The sequence below is a fragment of the Hippopotamus amphibius genome, chromosome 13 (genome assembly GCF_030028045.1).
Source record: "Hippopotamus amphibius kiboko isolate mHipAmp2 chromosome 13, mHipAmp2.hap2, whole genome shotgun sequence".
NCBI lineage: Eukaryota > Metazoa > Chordata > Mammalia > Artiodactyla > Hippopotamidae > Hippopotamus > Hippopotamus amphibius.
In genome coordinates, this window is record NC_080198.1 from 36,140,715 (window position 1) to 36,162,012 (window position 21,298).

Sequence of the window (21,298 nt, forward strand, 5' to 3'; positions counted from 1 at the left end):
CTAAAACAGTAGTCACAGAACCACCTGGAAACTTGTTAGAAATACTCATTCTTGGGAACATGATACACTGAATCAGAAATGATGGGTGGGGCCCAGCAATCTGCTTTAATGAGACCCTCCACATCATTAGGACTGTTGATAAAGTTTGAAAAACATTGCCCTGACTCTTCCCTGCTTAGGTCCAACACCCACAATAGGATCTCTTCATGGGAAGATTGACCACTTTCTTCAGGGGGCAGAGCTCAGAGGTTATCCTGGAGTGAAGGCTGCCACACATATGCTTTGCATAAGTGGAGTAGAGGGCAAGAGAAGGACCTGACCAGGTCATCCACTCCTCAACGCACTTCTTTCATGAATGGCTGATGATTGCCCATGGCTTCCTCCTGCTGACTTGCTGAACTAGGCAAATGATAAAACACCACATTTGGCTCACAGGTGACCAATCTATGATTAGATTCACCCTCAGACCATTCTAATTCTAGATGATTAGCTGATTTATTCATTACTCCACAGCCCTTTCCTTTTTCACCACACTACACAGCATTACACGAATGTTCTGGTCTTCTGGGTGCATTAAGTGAGAGGTAATCCCATGTTTATTGTAAGAATTTCCTAGGCATACCTTCTGCCAAGTTTCTAACTCAAAAACCAATTTTTGAAAACCTCCTTCTGAAAACCTCTTTCTGAAAAGCAACTTACATAAAATTCAGTCTCCTTTAAGTGTTTAATAATTTGCTGAGGTCTCCTACTCTTTTGCTATCTGTCTTAGCAAGCCGACTTCAGTGAAAATGGAGGTTTATTGGCTCGTGAAAGTAAGAATTGCCACATTATAGTGGGTGGTAGCTTCAGGCACAGCTGGATCCAGAGGCCCAAGAGAATCTTTAGGACTTAGTCCCTCTCTTTCCATCTTCTGGCTCTACTTTCCTCTGTGTTGGTTCCATTCTCAGCTAGCTATTTCCAAGTGGTGTCCCCCAGCAGCTCTGGTTTCATAATTCTTACAGCCATCAACCCTAGAAGTCCCGCCACGGCACCAGAACTGAGTCTCAGTGGTCTGGCTTGCATCGTGTGCACATCTCTGACCCAATCACTGTGGCCACATACATAAATTATTCCAACATTCCTCTAAGTACTTGTACATCCTAGGCTAGTGCCTCCATCGCCCGGGAGCAATCATGTGGGTGCCTTGCATGGGGATTCTCCACCCATCTTTGTGGAGCTACTAGGGATGAGGGGTAAGCAGGATTCAGAAGAGCAGACCTGTGTCTGAGGAGCAACAGGTTAAAGACAATGATCTCTGCCAGCAATTTACAGATCAGAAAATCCAGTGAGTCACAGAAACAGCTACAAGGAGACATGACATTATAAGACATGTAGCTAAAGGAAGGCAAAGACTGAAGGAGAAAGATACTGGGGAACATAAAGAGATAATTATAGATACAGTGAAAGACAAGATTATGAAGCATAGACAGGGAGACAGAGAGACAGCGATGAAGACCAATAGAGCTAGAGAACAGTATGCCCAGATGAATGGAGACACAATAACAGCTCCTCCTTCCACTACCCAGAGCACGCACACACACACACACACACACATGCACGCACAAACACACAGAAACACTGCCAGAGAGAAATAAAAATTCAAAGAGGCTGAGAAAGACATGTCTTTTGATATGTGGGATCTGGGGTGGTTGTTGACAGAACCATTCATTCAGGGATGGTGGGACAGTTATTTTTAGGGAGAAGGGTTTGAGCCATGAGCCATGGTAAAGCCACAAATCCAGGGCCTGGATAGAACTGTGTATTCATTCATTACCTAAATATTTAGTGAAACAACAAAAAGACAACCACAACCCAATTAAAAGTTTTTTCAAAACTTGAACAGATTTTTCTCCTGAGAAGACATACAAATGACCAACAAGCACATTAAGATGCCCAACATCATTCATCATAAGAGAAATGCAAAAGAAAATACAATGAGACACCACTTCACACTCACTAGGATGGGTAGAAGTTTTTAAAATAAATAAGAGTTGGCAAGGATATAGAAATATTGGAGGGGATTTCCCTGGTGGTGCAGTGGTTAAGAATCCATCTGCCAATGCAGGGGACACAGGTTTGATACTTGGTCTGGAGGGATCCTACATGTCGTGGAACAACTAAGCCCCCATGCCACAACTGAGCCACTCGCCACAACTACTGAAGCTCATGCACTACAACTATCGAAGCCCACACACCTAGAGTCTGTGCTCCTCAACAAGAGAAGCCACTGCAATGAGAAGCCTGCATACCGCAACGAAGATCCAATGCAGACAAAAAACAAAGCAAAACAAAACCCACAATGAGACACAACCTCACACTCAACTAGGATGGCTAGAATTTTTTTAAAAAGGAAAATAACAAGAGAGGGCTAGGCTATAGAAATATTGTAACTTTTGTATATTGCTGATGGGATATAAAATGGGGTAGTTATTAAATATTTATAGTGGCATTATTCACAATAGGCAAAAGCTGCAGATAGTCCAAATATCTTCCAAAAGTGGGTAAACAAAAGGTGGCATATCCATACAATGGATATATACTCTACTATGAAAAGTAATGAAGTACTGAGGCATGCTACAATGTGGATAAACCGTGAAAACATCATGTTAAGTGAAAGAAACCAGACACAAAATATTTCACAATTCCACACTAGGTAAATCTGTGGAGAAAGAATGCAGATTGGGGGCTGCCAGTGGCTGGAGGAGCAGGAACTGGGGAGTGATTGCTTTGTGCATATGTGGTTTTCTTTTAGGACAATAAAAACATTTTAGAAACTGATATACATAATAGTGGTTGCTTAACACTGTGAATGTACTAAATGCCACTGAATATCACGTGGTTAATATAAAAATGGTTATGTGAATTTCACTTATTTGTGCGATGTGATGGTCAGTCAGGTGAGGCCACATGAGAATAGGAGAGGCGCAGGAAACAAGGTTTACTGTACTTATAGAACCTAGAGAAGAGGTCACCTCATGTCACACAGGGTCACAGGACAAGCAGCAGGTATTGGGCAAGTGGCAGAAGACAGGGTGAGGAAAGAACTTTTGCCATGGTCTTTCTTGAAGTGGGAAAGGCAAAGTCAGGCAGGGTAAACAGTTCAGGATTGGCTAGTTTGAGTAATTCCAGTGGGCTCTACGTTATAGGGGTGGTCCCCAGATGCCTGGGTACCTGGACCTTGCATCTGGGATCTGGACTGGGGATGATTAAGGCACAGGAATACTGTCCTCTAGGGTGTACGGGCCTGAGAGAGGAGGTAAGGCTCTGGATTGGTTAGTTTGCAAATCAAAGGCATGCTCAGGCTGAGTTCTTTGCCATCTCAAAGAAGTGGCCAGCCCTGGGAGGGGTAGTCTACCCAAGCCAGGGAGGGATTTTTTAAAACGATGTCAAAATGTCATAATATACAGAAAGTTAAAATATATAGACAATAACATATTGAGAGAGAGAGAGAGGGAGAGAGAACCCAGTGTTCTAGATCCTGGCAACACAGCACTGAAACCAGAGTCCCTGCTCTTTTGGAGCTCACGTCTCATGGGGGGAACAGAAAACAGAGAGGTAAGATAACCTTGGTAGGGATGAGGACTGAAACAGGAAAAGCAGAGTCAGGAGCTGGAGCATACAGTAGCAGGTAGGAAAGCAATTTCAATAAGGTGGGCATATCAAAGAAGGCCTCCCTGGAAGGAACATGGAGCAGAGACAAACCTGAATGGAGTGAGAGCTCCACCTGCAAGAAGACAATCCAAGGAGAGGAGGCAGCAGGAGCAAAGTGCTGAGATGGGAGGATGCCAGGTTTATCTGATAGTAGCAGAGCTGCCAGGGAAGGCACTGAGAGAGTAAGATGGCCAAGGCCAGACTCTGTGGGCTTATGTAGTCCCCAGGTGGGTGGGGGGCTTTTGGAATTGGTCTAAATTAAATAGGAATGCTCTTGGATTGGAAGAATTAACATTGTTAAAATGGCCATGCTACCCAAAGCAATCTACAGATTTAACACAATCCCTATCAAATTACCCATGACATTTTTCATAGAAGTAGAGCAAATAATCCTAAAATTTATATGGAACCATAAAAGCGCCAGAATTGCCAAAGCAATCCTGAGAAAAAACAAGAAAGCAGGAGGCATAACCCTGCCAGACTTCAGACAATACTATAAAGCTACAGTAATCAAAACAACATGAGGACTTCCCTGGTGGTCCAGTGGTTAAGACTTTGCCTTCCAATGCAGAGGATACAGGTTTGATTGCTGATCAGGGAGTTAAGATCCCACATGCCTCACAGTCAAAAAACCAAAACATAAAACAAAAGCAATATTGTAACAAACTTCATAAAGAGTTTAAAAATGGTTCACATAAAAAAAAATCTAGAAACAAACAAACAAAAAAAGCCATGGTATAGACACAGAAACAGACATATGGATCAAAGGAACAGAATAGAGAGCCCTGACATAAATCTATACACCTACAGTCAATTGAACTTTGACAAAGGAGGTAGGAACATATAAAAGGGAAAAGACAGTCTCTTCAGCAAGTGGTGTTGGCAAAGTTGGGCAGCCCCATGTAAATCAATGAAGTAGAACACACCCTCACACCATATACAAAAATAAACTACATATTGCTTAAAGACTTAAATATAAGACATGACACCATAAAACTCCTAGAATGGAACATAGGTAAAACATTCTCTGACATAAACTGTACCAATGTTTTCTTAGGTCAGTCTCCTAAGGCAATAGAAATAGAAATAAAAGCAAAAATAAACAAATGGGACCTAATTAAACTCACAAGCTTTTGCACAACAAAGGAAACCATGAACAAAATGAAAACACAACCACAGACAACACTATGAAGGAGTTTCCCTGGAATTGGCAGACTTGGCAGCTCTGCAACCCCAGGTCTCCTATCCCTGGCAGACATTGCTAATCAACCACAGAGCCCGTTGACTCAGCACCTGGCTCTTAGAATCCTCCTTCATGTTGGACCCCAGACAACCTCAGAGCAGACCTGTGCGATGCCCAATATCTGCCATCGTTTACCTGGACCCTTCACTGAGACAAAGATCTCCTGAAGCTTGTCTGAGATCCTGCGACATAGTGTTGGAGCAGACCTGATCAATTCTTTATTGGGAAGGGGATGCAGTCTGTAATCCGACAGACCTGTGACCCCAGAAATATTTCAAGCTCAAGTCCTAGCTGGCTTGCTGTGAGTTCATAGCTACCCCTGAAAAAGCCACGGGTATGGCAATTATGCCAGCGCCAGTAGACCTGGATGATGCGGGCAGCATGGAGTAAGCGGCAGTAACGAAGGCGGATGCGCCACATGCGGACCCAGGACTGTAGCCTGACCACTGCCCATTTTTGCTGAACATAATACTCCAGCACAGCCCGCCGCTTCTTCTCCAGCAGCTCTGCCAGCTTTTGTTTCCACCAGTACTGAATGATACATGCTCTGAGCGCCGCATGCAGCAGCGTCCGGCGCACCAGGGTGCCCCGCCACCAGGCCTGGATCTTTATTGCTTGCAGCTCCTTGTCAGGGGGTGGCGCTTTCACTGGGGGTTGGGGCTGCAAGAAAAACAAGGGACACTCAAGGAATGTTCTGACCCACCTCAGCCCGGGTGTGAGCCAGAAAGGGGTCCTGATCCTTTACCAACGATGGCACCTTCCTCAGAAGTTCGTGAGCACTGGACAGGCCACTGGCTAGAGCCAGAAGACCAGATAGGTATCCTGTCTTTGCCACTCTTGGTTAACAGACACATCACAGCTGAACCCTGAGTCTCAGGGTCCTCAACAGTAACATGGGGCACACCTGCCCTAGCTGTCACCTGGTTACTTGGGCCTGGTTGGCCAGTCCAGAACAAGAACACCATGATCTATGGGCCAAAGGATTATTCTGTTGCACCTGGGCCTGACCACCTAGCTGAGAAGCAGATCACTTCCCTTCAGATCTCACCCACAGGCTGAAGGGACAGGCTCTGCTCTCCTTTCATGCCTGACTCCAGCTCCAATGCACAACCCGCTGTCTCCCTCTGTCGAGTCTTAGGATTAGAAGTTTGTCTGCCTCACACACTTTGGAGCCTTTCTCATTTATTCCCCGCTTTCACTTCTTTTGGTTCTCATGTCTTGAACTTCAGTTAACACACATACATGCACTCATGTGAACACACACACCCTCCCACACAATTCTAGACTTGGGGTTCCCTGTAGCTGACTATGCAGCCCCCAAACACAGCCCTCCCAGCCCGCTCCCCAACTTGGCATATTCTGGCTCCCACTTGTCAGGGTTTCTTCTCCCTCCAACCAAGTCTCCATGTTTTAGTCACATCTACCTTTCTCACACCTATCTTTCTTGTCCTGAGGAACTAGGACAAAAGGACAATCGAGGATGAGTCAATTCCCATTCATTCCAGCTCTGGATAGGACAACCCCTCATCCTGGTTGGCCTGGGATATTCAGTTTATAATTGTTGCTCCTGAGTAATAATTAATAGCACTATCTTTCACTCACAAATGTATTTTGCTTTGGATGACAAATTCCCTGACCATCCCATGCTATGGACCATAGAGAAGACAACCGGCACTCCGGGGTGACTTTGTTTAGACATGCTGCAGGTTGGGATCCTCCTCAACTTTGAGGTCCTCTATTGGCCTACCTTTGGTGGAGGGGGAGAAGCTGGAGGCTGTGGCTGTTTCTTCTTCTTCTTCTCTTTCTCTTTCTCTCTTATTAGTGTGGTTTCATCAACGTCTTCTATTATGATTTGACAAACGTGGCCATCCTTCTGTAATCAGAGTTTAGACGGGAAAGATATGAGTGGGTTGTTCTCTGTAAATTCTGTGCTGTGTCCATGACATGCTCAACCTCCTGTCTTGCCCAGAGACCCTAGATATAGGACTTATATCCTTAACAACTGTGGAAATCCACCTTCCCCTTCATGCAACTTTGGGTAGACTGGCCATCTCTTACACAACATCGAATGCCCATGACTTCGAAATAGATAGTTCAAATCCCACAGGTCTGCGATTCCCCTAAATTTCCCATAGTTAGGAGGTAGATGGTTCCATTGCTCTCAGGTCTGTACTCTTCCAGCCACAGCTCTGGCAGGAAGAGGGGAGGGAAGACAGAAATGATGTCATAAGGGCACCTATGACTCAGGCATCAGAATGGTTCCCAACCATTCAGCCCTTTTTGTGCAGATGTGGAAGTCCTGTCCATTCTTCCTGCCATAAAGGACCAAAATTTGGCTACAATGGCAGGACACTGAAAATACTGGGCCATTGTCACAAAATTATATAAAGTTTGTCATTTCAGTCTGGTTGATAAAAACATAAATTTGAGACAATTTATATATTCATCAATAGGGAATTCAATTTATGGATTTTAGTTCAATCAAACAATGGAACCAAATAACATATAGAAAGAATAAGTTTGAAGCAAAATCTTTAACAGGTGCTTTACAAAAGGCTTATGATGGCTAAGAAGCACATGAAATGATGCCCCAAATCATTATTCATGATGGAAATAAAATCAGAACCAAGATAAGATATTTTCTAGACACCCTAGAGAATGCCTAAAATGAAAAATACTGACATTAAACATTGACAAGGATGTACAACAGCTGACTCCCTTATACACTGCTGATGGTGTAGAAATACTGAAACAGAAATACTCTGGAAAATGGTTTGTCAGTTTCTAATAAAGTTAAGCAGAGCTCCACCCTGTAACTCAGCAATTCTACTCCTAGGTATTTACGCAGTAAAAATGAAAACACGTATCTACAAAAGATTTGTGCAAAAATGCTCATAGCAAATTTATTCAAATATGTCAAAATTGGAAACAACTGAAATGTTCACCAAATGTGACTAGAGAAAGCAACTGTATTATATTCATATAATGAAATAATACACAGTAGTAAAAATTTACAGGATGATCCACTTATACAAAATTTTAAAACAAGCAAAATTAAAATATAGGTGAAATGATTCAGAATAGAGATTACACCTAGAGTAGGGGTATAACATGTATTCCTTGCAAACAACACAAAGAAACAAAGAGAACTGTGCTGTATCTTGTTTTGGGGAATATAGAATTGTGAAAACTCACCTAAATCATCTATTAAGACACACTTAAAGGGGAAGGATCAAGATGGCAGAGGAGTAGGACGTGGAGCTCACCTTCTCCCCACAGGTATATCAAAAATACATCTACAAGTGGAATGACTCTCACAGAACATCTACTGCACACTGGCAGAAGACCTCAGGCCTCCAGAAGGGCAAGAAAATCTCCACATAACTGGGAAGGACAAAAGAAAAAAGAAAGAGAGAGAAAGGAATTGGGATGGGACCTGTACCTCTGGGAGGGAGCTGTGAAAGAGGAAAGGTTTCTACATACTAGGAAGTCCCCTCATTGGAGGGGAGATCAGCCAGGACAGAGGGGGAGTTTCAGAGCCTTGGAGGAGAGCATGGCAACAGGTTTGTGGAGGGTGAAGTAGAAAGAGAGCTGCACAGACATTTGGTGCTGACCAGTACTCCCCAGCCTGAGGGGACTAGGGTGTGGTGCGCTACAATGGGGGGACCTGGGAAGAAGCCTGGGCCCACTAGCGAGGCAAGGTGCCACTGCTGGGGGGGTGAGCAAGGAGAGGGGTGGGCACACCATAGAAGCTTCTTTCTCCACAAGCTCTCAGGCAGCTGCCCTCACCTTCCTGGAAGCGTGCACAGGGGCTGTACAGCTGCACACCCCCATCAAGGGGCTAACAGCCAGCACATGCAGAGGAAAGAGACAGCAAGCATCTAAAACAAAAAGAGCCCTCATACCAAAAAAATATTAAACCCACACAAACTATGCAGGGATGCTCCCACATATAAATAGCCACCCAAGACTACAGTAGATATTTGTTTCTCCTGAACTCACAGAGTAAGAGAAATACAAGCAAAATGAAGAAAAAGAGGAACCACCCTCAGTTAAAAGACCAACAGAGTTCCCCTGAAAAAACAAACAATGAAACAGACCTCTTTAGTCTAATAGACATCAAGTTCAAAAAGAAGGTAATGAGGTACTTCCCTGGTGGTCCAGTGGTTAAGAATCAGTCTTCCAATGCAGGGGATGTGGGTTTGATCCCTGGTCAGGGAACTAAGATCCCACATGCCATGGGGCAACTAAGCCCGTACACAGCAACTACTGAGGCCACGTGCTCTGGAGCCCATGTGCCACAACTAGAGAGCCCAAGCACTACAACTAGAAAGAAACCTGTATGCTGTAACAAGAGAAGCCTGCACACTGCAACAAAGAGCCTGTGCACCACAACGAAAGATCCCACATGCCACAATGAAGAGCCCACGTGCCACCACTAAGACCCAATGCACCCAAATAAAAAAACAAATAAATATTAAAGAAAAAAAAAAGGAGGTAATGAATGGGACTTCTCTGGTGGTCCAGTGGCTAAGACTCTGCGCTTCCGATGCAGGGGGCCTGGGTTCGATCCTTGTTCAGGAAACTAGATCCCACATGCTGCAACTAAGAGTTCACCTGCTGCAACTAAAGATCCCACATACCACAACAAAGATCCTTCATGTGGCAACAAAGATCCCATGTGTAGCAACTAACACCCAGTGCAGCCAAATAAATAAATATTTTTTAAAAAGGAGGTAATGAAAATACTGAAAAAATTAAGAAAGGCTATGAACAGAAATGCAGATAATGGTAAAATGGAACTACAAACTGTAAGGAGGAGCCAAGAAAAATTAGAAAATTCATTTGCTGAGATGAAAGCTGAGCTCAAGGCAATGAATAGCAGAATGAATAATACAGAAGAAAGAAGAAGTGGACTGGAAACTAGAATAATTGAAATTACCCTATCAAAAGACCACACAGGGGGACTTTCCTGGTGGCACAGTGGTTAAGAATCCATCTGTCAATGCAGGGGACACAGGTTTGAGCCCTGATCTGGGAAGATCCCACATGTTGCAGAGCAACTTAGCCCATGTGCCACAACTACTGAAGCCCAGGTGCCTAGAGCCTGTGCTCTGCAATTAGAGAAGCCACCACAATGAGAAGCCCCTGAACCACAATGAAGAGTAGCCCCCACTCACCACAACTAGAGAAAGCCCATGTGCAGCAACAAAGACCCAATACAGCCAATAAATAAATAGGTAAATAAATAAATTTAAAAAAAGAAAGAAAGAAAATGTATTTGAAGAAATTATGGCTGAAAACCTCCCAAACCTAAAGAAGGAAAGAGATATCAAGATACAGGAAGCACAGAGTGTCCCAAACAAGATGAACCCAAACAGACCTACACCAAGACATATCATAATAGAAATGGCAAAGATGGTTAAAGAGAGGAGTCTAAAGGCAGCAAGAGAAAAACAAAGAATTCATTACAAGGAAACTGCCATAAGGCTATCAGCTAATTTCTCTACAGAAACACTGCAGGCCAGAAGGGAGTGGCAAGATATATTCAAAGTCTTGAAAGAGAAAAATCTGCAACGTAGAATGCTCTACCCAGCAAAATTATAATTTAGAATAGGAGAGGACTGGTTCAAGATGGCAGAGTAGAAGGATGTGCACTGACCCCTTCTTGTGAGAGGACCGGAATCACAACTAACTAATGAACGATCATTGACAAGAAGACACTGGAACTCACCAAAAAAGATATCCCACATCCAAAGACAAAGGAGAAGCTGCAATGAGACAGAAGGAGGGGTGCAATTGTGATAAAATCAAATCCCATAACCACTAGGTGGGCAACTCACAAACTGGAGGACAATTATACCACAGAAGTCCACCCACTGGAGTGAAGGTTCTGAGCCCCATATCATGCTTCACAACTTGGGGGTCTGGCAACAGAAGGAGGACCCCCAGAGAATCAGACTTTGAAGACCAGCACGATTTGACTGCAGGACTTCCACAGGACTAGGGGAAACAGAGATTCCACTCTTGGAGGGCACACACAAAGTAGTGTGTACACCAGGACTCAGGCAGAAGCAGCAGTGACTCCATAGGAGACTGAACCAGACCTACCTACTAGTGTTGGAGGGTCTCCTGCAGATGCAGGGGGCGGCTGTGGCTCACTATGGGGACAAGGGCACTGGCAGAAGAAGTTCTGTGAAGTACTCATTAGTGTGAGCCCTCCTGGAGTCGCCATTAGCTCCACCAAAGAGACTGTAGGCTCTAGTGCTAAGTCGCCTCAGGCCAAACAACCAACAGGGAGGGAACTCAGCCCCACCCATCAGTAGACAAGCAGATTAAAGTTTTACTGAGCTCTGCCCACCAGAGCAACACCCAGCTCTACCCACCACCAGTCCCTCCCATCAGGAAGTGTGCACAAGGCTCTTAGATAGCCTTATCCATCAGAGGGCAGACAGTAGTAGCAAGAACTATAATCCTGAAGCCTGCAGAAGGAAACCCACAATCACAGATAGATAAAATGAAAAGGCAGAGGATTGTGTACCAAATGAAGGAACAAGATAAAACTCCAGAAAAACAACTAAATGAAGTGGAGAAAGGAAATCTTCCAGGAAAAGAATTCAGAATAATGATAGTGAAGACAATCCAGGAACTCGGGAAAAGAATGGATGGAAAGATCAAAAAGATGCAAGAAATGTTTAACAAAGACCTTCTAGGTCTTCTGGAATTAAAGAACAAACAAACAGAGATAAGCAATACAATAAATGAAATGAAAAATACACTCTAAGGAATTAATAGCAGAATAACTGAGGCAGAAGAATGGATAAGTGACCTGGAAGACAGAATGGTAGAAATCACTGCCATGGAACAGAATAAAGAAAAAAGAATGGTGCCTTCCCTGGTGGTGCAGTGGTTAAGAATCTGCCTGCCAATGCAGGGGACATGGGTTCGATCCCTAGGCCAGGAAGATCCCACATGCCTTTGAAAAACTAAGTCCATGCACTACAACTACTGAGCCTACACTCTAGTGCCCTCAAGCCACAACTACTGAGCCTGTGTGCCACAACTACTGAAGCCTGAGCACCTAGAGCCACTGCTCCGCAATGAGAAGCCACTGCACTGCAACAGAGAGTAGCCCCCACTCTCTGCAACTACAGAAAGCCAGTGGACAGCAACAAAGACCCAAAGCAGCCAAATAGATATATTAATTAATTAATTGATAAAAAGAAAGAAAAAAGAATGAAAAGAAATGAAGACAGCCTGAGACCTCTGGGACAACATTAACTGCACCAACATTCACATTATAGGGGTCCCAGAAGGAGAAGAGAGAGAGAAGGGACCCGAGAAAATATGTGAAGAGATTATAGTTGAAAACTTCCCTAATGTGGGAAAGGAAATAGCCACCCAAGTCCAGGAAGTACAGGGAGTCCCAGGCAGAATAAACCCAAGGATAAACACGCCAAGACACATAGTAATCAAATTGACAAAAATTAAAGACAAAGAAAAATTATTAAAAGCAACAAGAGAAAAATGACAACATACAAGGGAACTCCCATAAGGTTAACAGCTGATTTCTCAGCAGAAAATCTGCAAGCCAGAGGGAGTACACGATGTATTTAAAGTGATGAAAGGGAAGAACCTACAACCAAGAATACTCTACCCAGTAAGGATCACATTCAGATTCAACTGAGAAATCAAAAGCTTTACAGATAAGCGAAAGCTAAGAGAATTCAGCACCACCAAACCAGCCCTACAACAAATGCTAAAGGAACTTCTCCAAGTGGGAAACACAAGGGAAGAAAAGGACCTACAAAAACAAACCCAAAACAATTAAGACAAGGGTAACAGGAATGTACATATTGATAATTACCTTAAATGTGACTGGATTAAATGCTTCAACCAAAAGCCACAGACTGACTGAATGGATACAAAAACAAGACCTGCAAATATGTTGTCTACAAGAGACCCATATCAGACCTAGGGATACATACAGACTGAAAGTGAGGGGATGGAAAAATATATTCTATGCAAATGGAAATCAAAAGAAAGCTGGGGTAGCAATACTCATATCAGATAAAATAGACTTTAAAATAAAGAATGTTGCAAGAGACAAGGAAGGACACTACATAATGATCAAGGGATTAATCCAAGAAAAAGACATAACAATTATATGTGCACCCAATATAAGAGCACCTCAATACAAAAGGCAAATGCTAACAACTATAAAAGAGGAAACTGACAATAACACAATAATAGTGGGGGACTTTTACACCTCACTTACACCAATGGACAGATCATCCAGATAGAAAATTCATAAGGGAAAATAAGCTTTAATTGACACAATAGACCAGAGAGATTTAATTGATATTTATAGGACATTCCATCTGAAAACAGCAGATTACACTTTCTTCTTAAGTGCACAGGGAACATTCTCCAGGATAGGTCACATCTTGGGTCACAAATCAAGTCTCGGTAAATTTAAGAAAATTGAAATTGTATCAAGCATCTTTTCCAACAACACTATGAAATTAGAAATAAATTACAGGAAAAAAACTGTAAAAAACACAAACACAGGGAAGCTAAACAATACGGTACTAAATAACCAAGAGATCACTGAAGAAATCAAAGAGGGAATCAAAAATACCTAGAGTCAAATGACAACAGCAAGACAATGATTCAAAACCTATGGGACGCAGCAAAAGCAGTTCTAAGAGGGAATATTATAGCAATATAATCTTACCTCAAGAAACAAGGAAAATCCCAAATAAACAACCTAAACTTACACCTAAAGCAACTAGACAAAGAAGAACAAACAAAAAACCAAAGTTAGTAGAAGGAAAGAAATCATAAATAGATTTCTTTTTATGAAGTTAAATTAATTAGTTAATTAAAAAATAGAAACAGAGAAAACAATAGCAAAGACCAATAAAACTAAAGCCTGGTTCTTTGAGAAGATTAACAAAGTAGATAAACCTTTAGCCAGACTCATCAAGAAAAAGAGGGAGAGGACTCAAATCAATAAAATTAGAAATGAAACAGAAGTTACAACAGACACTGCAGAAATACAAAGCATCATAAGAGACTATTACAAGCAACTACATGCCAATAAAGTGGACAATCTGGAAGAAATGGACAAATTCTTAAAGGTACAATCTCCCAAGACTGAACCAGGAAGAAATAGAAAATATGAACAGACCAATCACAAGTAATGAAATTGAAACTGTGATTAAAAATATTCCAACAAACAAAAGTCTAGGACCAGATGGCTTCACAGGTGAATTCTATCAAACATTTAGAGAAGAGCTAACACCCATCCTTCTCAAACTCTTCCAAAAAATTGAAGAGGAACTCATTCTATGAGGTCACCATCACCCTGATACCAAAACCAGACAAAAATACTACAAAAAAAAAAAAAAAAAGAAAGAAAATTACAGACCAATATCACTGATGAATATAGATGCAAAAATTCTCAACAAAATACTGGCAAACAGAATCCAACAATACATTAAAAGGATCATGTACCATGATCGAGTGGGATTTATCCCAGGAACGCAAGGATTCTTCAACATACATAAATCAATCAATGTGATACACCATGTTAACATATTGAAGAGTAAAAACCATATGATCATCTCAATAGATGCAGAAAAAACTTTTGACAAAATTCAACATCCATTTATGATAAAAACTCTCCAGTAAGTGGGCATAGAGGGAACATACCTCAACATAATAAAGGCCATATACAACAAACCCACAGTAACATCATTCTCAACGGTGAAAAACTGAAAGCATTCCCTCTGAGATCAGGAACAAGACCAGGATGTCCACTCTTGCCACTACTATTCAACATAGTTTTGGAAGTCCTTGCCACAGCAATCAGAGAAGAACAAGAAATAAAAGGAATCCAAATTGGAAAAGAAAAAGTAAAATTGTCACTGTTTGCAGATGATATACTATACATAGAAAATCCTAAAGATGCCACCAGAAAACTACTAGAGCTAAATATATAGGTATCAATAATTACCATAAATGTCAATGGACTGGACCTCCCTGGTGGTGCAGTGGTTAAGAATCTGCCTGGCAACGCAGGGGACATGGGTTTGATCCCTGGGCCGGGAAGATTCCACATGCCATGGAGCAACTAAACCTATGCACCACAAGTACTGAGCCTGTGCTCTAGAGCCCGTGAGCCACAACTATTGAGCCCATGTGCCACAACTACTGAAGCCCACATGCCTAGAGCCCATGCGCTGCAACAAGATAAGCCACCACAATGAGAAGCCCATGCACTGCAATGAAGAGTAGCCCCCACTCCCTGCAACTGGAGAAAGCCCACACACAGCAATGAAGACCCAATGCAGCCAATGAATAAATAAATAAATAAATAAATAAATAAGTTAATTAATTAATTAATTTTTAAAAATGTCAATGGACTGATGCTCCAATCAAAAGACATAGCATGGCAGACTGGATTAAAAAAAACAAAAGCCTACAATATGCTGCCTACAACAGACCCACCTTAGGGCAAACACATAGATTAAAAGTGAGGGGATGGAAAAAGATATTTCAGGCAAATAGAAATGACAAGAAAGCAGGAGTTGCAACACTCATATCAGACAAAAGAGATTTTAAAGTAAAGACTATAAAGAAAGATGGAGAAGGACATTATATAATGATAAAAGGATCAATACAAGAAGAGGATATTATACTCATCAAGTTATATGCACCTAATATAGGAGCACCCAAATACATAAAACAAATACTAACAGATATAAAGGGAGAAATCAATGGGAATAGAATAAGAGTAGGAAACTTTAACATGCCACCCACATTAATGAACAGATTTTTCCAGAGAATCAATAAGGCAACAGAGACCCGAAATGATATAATAGAACAAAAAATTAGATTTAATTGATATTTTCAGGACATTACATCCAAAAAAACAAACAAAAGAAGAATACACATTATTTTCAAGCACACACAGAACATTCTCTAGCATTGACCACATACGGGGGCACAAAACTGACCTCAACAAATTTAACAGTACAGAAATTATTTCGAGCATCTTCTATGATGACAATAGCATGAAACTAGCAATCAACCACAGGAAAAGAAATGAGAAAAAAAAATGACCATATGAAGACTAAACAACATGCTACTACAAAACCAATAGGTCAATGAGAAAATTTTAAAAAAATAATTTTAAAATACCTTGAGACAAACAGCAATGAAAACAAAAACACACAAAAAACCCACAAATATACAAAATCTATGGGATGCAGCAAAAGCAGTTCTTAGAGGGAAGTTTGTAGTGATACACCCCTTCATGAAAAATTGCAAGTCAACAATCTAACCTATCACCTAAAAGAGTTAGAAAAAGAACAAACAAAACCTAAAGTCAGCAGAAGAATGGAAATAATAAAGATCAGGAAGGATATAAATAAAATAAAGATTTAAAAAATAGAGAAAATCAATAAAACCAAGAGCTATTTCTTTGAAGGGGTAAATAAAATTGACAAACCTCTGGCCAGGCTCACCAAGAAGAAAAGAGAGAACTCAAAATAAATGAAACAGGAACTGAAAAAGGAGAAATCTCAATTGATACCACAGAAATACAAAAAACCATAAGAGAATACTATGAACAATTATATGCCAACAAATTTGACAACCTAGAACAGACAACTTTCTGGAAACATACAGCCCACCAAAACTGAATCAAGAAGAAACAGATGAGTTGAACAGACTGATCACTAGAAATGAAGTAGAATCTGTAATTTAAAAAACTCCCTACAAACAGAAGTCCAGGACCAGATAACTTCACAGGCAAATTCTACCAATTACAAAGAATTTACACCAATTCTCCTCAAACTCTTCCAAAATGCTGAAGAGGAGGAAACACTCCCAAAGGCATTCTATGAAGCCAACATCACCTTGATACCAAAACCAGACAAAGGCACCATGAAAAAAGACAATTATAGGCCAGTATCTTTGATGAATATAAATGCAAAAATTCTCAACAAAATATTAGCAAACTGAATCCAACAACACATAAAAAAGATCATATACCACGATCAAGTGGGATTCACCTGAAGTTCACAAGGATGGTTCAACACCTGCAAATCAATCAGTGTAATACACCACATTAACCAAAAAAAAGGTCAAAAAACCACATGATCATCTCAATACATGCAGAAAAAGCATTTGACAAAGTTCAATATCCACTCATGATAAAAACTCTTACCAAAGCGGGAATAGAGGGAACACATCTCAGCATAATAAAGGCCATTTCTGACAAACCCACAGCCAAAATAATAGTCAACGGTGAAAAGCTAAAAGCCTTCCCACTAAAATCTGGAACAAGACAAGGATGCCCACTCTCACCACTTCTATTCGACACAGTATTGGAAGTCCTAGCCACAGCAATCAGACAAGAAAAAGAAATAAAAGTTATCCAAATTGGAAAAGAAAAGGTAAAATTGTCACTATATGATGGATGACATGATACTCTATATAGAAAATCTTAAGGACTCAACACAAAAACTACTAGATCTGATAAATGAATTCAGCAAACTAGTAGGATACAAGATTAACATTCAAAAATCTGTTGCAGGGACTTCCCTCATGGCACAGTCGTTACAAATCCACCTGCCAATGCAGGGGATACAAATTTGAGCCCTGGTCCAGGAGGATCCCACATGCCACAGAGCAAATAAGCCCATGTGCCACAACTATTGAACCTGTGCTCTACAGCCCGTGAGCCACAACTACTGAGCCTGAGTTCCACAACTACTGAAGCCTGCACACCTAGAGCCTGTGCTCTGCAACAGGGGAGGCCACTGAAATGAGAAGCCCATGCACCGCCATGAAGAGCAGCGCCCACTTGCCACAACTAGAGAAAGCCTGCGTGCAGCACTGAAGACCCAATGCAGCCAAAAATAAATAAATAAATAAATAAATAAATAAATAAATAAATAATCTGTTGCATTTCTTTACATTAACAATGAAACATCAGAAAGGGAATGTAAACAACCAACTCATTTTATTTCTTAAAAAATTTTATTTTATATTGGAGTATAGTTAACAATGTGATAGTTTCAGGTATAGAGCAAAGTGATTCAGTTATACATTTTCCCATTTAGATTGTTACATAATATTGAGCAGAGTTCCCTGCGCTATACAGTAGCTCCTCATTGGTTATCCATTTCAAATCTAGCAGTATGTACATGTCAATCCCAAACTCCCTAACTATTCCTTCCCCCTACCCTTCCCCCCGGTAACCATAAGTTCATTCTCTAAGTCTGTGAGTTTGTTTCTGTTTTGTAAATAAGTTCACTTGTATCATTTCTTTTTAGATTCCACATATAAGTAATATCATATGATATTTCTCTTTCTCTCTCTGACTTACTTCACTCTGTATGACTATCTCTAGATCAGAGGTCCCCAACCCCCGGGCCATGAAGCAGTACCAGTACGTGGCATGTTAGGAACCAGGTCGCACAGCAGGAGGTGAGTGGTGGGCAACTGAGTGAAGCTTCATCTGTGTTTACATCTGCTCCCCATTGCTTGCATTACTGTCTGAGCTCCTCCTCCTGTCAGATCAGCGGTGGCATTAGATTCTCATAGGAGCATGAACCCTACTGTGAACTGTGCATGCAAGGGATCTAGGTTGCACACTCCTTATGAGAATCTAATGCCTGATGATCTGAGGTGGAGCTGTGGCAGTGACGCTAGTGCTGGAGAGCAGCTGCAAATACAGATTATCATTAGCAGAGAGGTCTGACTGCACAGAGGCCATAATAAATTGATTGCTTGCAGACATATGAAAACCCTATCAGTGGGCTTCCCTGATGGCACAGTGGTTAAGAATTCACCTGTCAATGCAGCAGACATGGGTTCGATCCCTGGTCCGGGAAGATCCCACATGCCATGGAGCAACTAAGCCTGTGCACCACAACTACTGAGCCTGCACTCTAGAGCCCATGGGCCACAACTATTGAGCCCATGTGCCAAAACTACTGAAGCCCACATGCCTAGAGCCCATGCTCCACAACAAGAGAAGCCACTGCAATGAGAAGGTTGTGCATCGCAATGAAGAAAAGCCCCCACTCACCACAACTAGAGAAAGCCCTCGCATAGCAATGAAGACCCAATGCAGCAAATAAATAAAAATAAATAAATAAATAAATAAATAAATTTATATTAAAAAAACCCTATCAGTGAGTGGCAAGTGAAAAAAAGTTCAGGGCTCCCACTGATTCTGCATTATGGTGAGTTGTATAATTATTCATTATATATTACAATTCAGTAACAATAGAAATAAAGTACACAATAAATGCAATGTGCTTGAATCATTCTGAAACCATTCCCTGCCACCCCACCCCACCCCCAGTCCATGGAAAAATTGACTTCCATGAAATCAGTTCCTGGTGCCAAAAAGGTTGGGGAACTGCTGCTCTAGACCCATCCATGTTGCTGCAAATGGCATTATTTCATTCTTTTTAATGGCTAATATTCCACTATATATATGTACCACATCTTCTTTATCCATTCCTCTGTCAATGGACATTTAGGTTGCTTCCATGTCTTGGTTATTGTAAACACCGCTGCAATGAACACTGGGGTGCATGTATCCTCTGGGACCATATTTTTCTTCAGAAATATGCCCAGAAGTGAGATTGCAGGATCATATGGTAGCTCTATTTCAAGCTTTTTAAGGAACCTCCATACTGTTCTCCACAATGGCTGTACCAATTTATATTCCCACCAACAGTGTAGGAGGGTCCCCTTCTCTCCACACTCTCTCCAGCATTTATTGTAAGTGGATTTTTTGATGCTAGCCATTCTGACTGGTGTGAGGTGATATCTCGTAGTTTTGATTTGCATTTCTCTAATAATTAGTGATGTTGAACATCTCTTCATGTGCCTCTTGGCCATCTGTATGTCTTCTTTGGGGAAATCTCTAAGTCTTCTGCCCATTTTTTTTTATTAGGTTTTTTGTTTTGATGATATTAAGCCGCATGAGCTGTTCACAAATTTTGGAGACTGATTCCTTGTTGGGCACATCATTTGCAAATATTTTCTCCCAATCTGTGGGTTGTCTTTTCGTTTTGTTTATGGTTTCCTTTGCTGTGCAAAAGCTTTTGAGTTTAATTAGGTCCCATTTGTTTATTTTTGTTTTTATTTCCATTATTCTAGGAGATGGATAAAAAAAGATATTCCTGCAATTTATGTCAGAGCGTCTTCTGCCTATGTTTTACTCTAAGAATTTTGTAGTGTCTGGTCTCACATTTAGGTCTTTAATCCATTTTGAGCTTATTTTTGTGTACAGTATTAAAGAATGATCTAATTCCATTTTTTTAAACATGTGGCTGTCCAGTTTTCCCAGGACCATTAATTGAAGAGACTATCTTTCCACCACGTATAGTGTTGCCTCCTTTGTCATAGTTTAATTGATCATAGTTGTGTGGGTTTATTTCTGGGCTTTCTATCCTGTTCCATTGATCTATCTATATTTCTATTTTTGTGCCAGTATCATACTGTTTTGATGACTATAGCTTTGTAATATAGTCTGAAGCCAGGGAGCCTGATTCCTCTAGCTCCGTTTTTCTTTCTCAAGATTGCTTTGGCTATTCAGGGTCTTTTGTGACTTCATACAAATTTGAAGATTTTTTTTGGTTCTAGTTCTGTGAAAAACACCATTGGTAATTTGATAGGCATTACATTGACTCTGTAGATTGTCTTGAGTAGTATAATCATTTTGACAATATTGATTCTTCCAATTCAAGAACATGGTATATCTTTCCATCTGTTTGTGTTGTCTTCAATTTCTTTCATCAGCATCTTATAGTTTTTGGAGTACAGGTCCTTTGTCTCCTTAGGTAGGTTTATTACTAGGTATTTTATTCTTTTTGATGTGATGGTAAATGGGATTGTTTCTTGAATTTCTCTTTCTGATCTTTTGTTGTTAGTGTAGAGAAATGCAACAGACTTCTGTGAATTAATTTTGTACCTGCAACTTTACCAAATTCATTGATGAGTTCTAGTAGTTTTCCAGTAGCATCTTTAGGATTTTCTATGTATAGTATCATGTCATCTGCAAACAGTGACAGTTTAAACTCTTCTTTTCCAATTTGGATTCTTTTTATTTCTTTTGCTCTGATTGCTGTAGCTAGGACTTCCAAAACTATGTTGAATAAAGGTGGCAAGTGTGGACATCCTTGTCTTGTTCCTGATCTCAGAGGAAACACTTTCAGCATTTCACCATTGAGTATGATGTTAGCTATAGGTTTGTTGTATATGACCTTTATTACATTGAGCTATGTTCTCCCTATGCCCAATTTCTGGAGAGTTTTTACCATAAATGGGTGC

At 41.0% G+C, this 21,298-nt stretch overlaps 1 protein-coding gene across 1 annotated transcript; it reads right to left on the minus strand.

Moving 5' to 3' along the window:
- Nucleotides 1-5,143: 5,143 nt before the first annotated feature.
- On the minus strand, nt 5,144-7,009 carry LOC130834420 (IQ domain-containing protein F5-like). The gene is made up of 3 exons (XM_057704591.1): nt 6,992-7,009; nt 6,681-6,806; nt 5,144-5,593 (listed from the first exon to the last, which is right to left on the minus strand). Exons 1-3 carry the CDS (start codon nt 7,007-7,009, stop codon nt 5,144-5,146), a joined length of 594 nt encoding a protein of 197 aa, XP_057560574.1.
- Between the last annotated feature and the right edge of the window lie 14,289 nt (nt 7,010-21,298).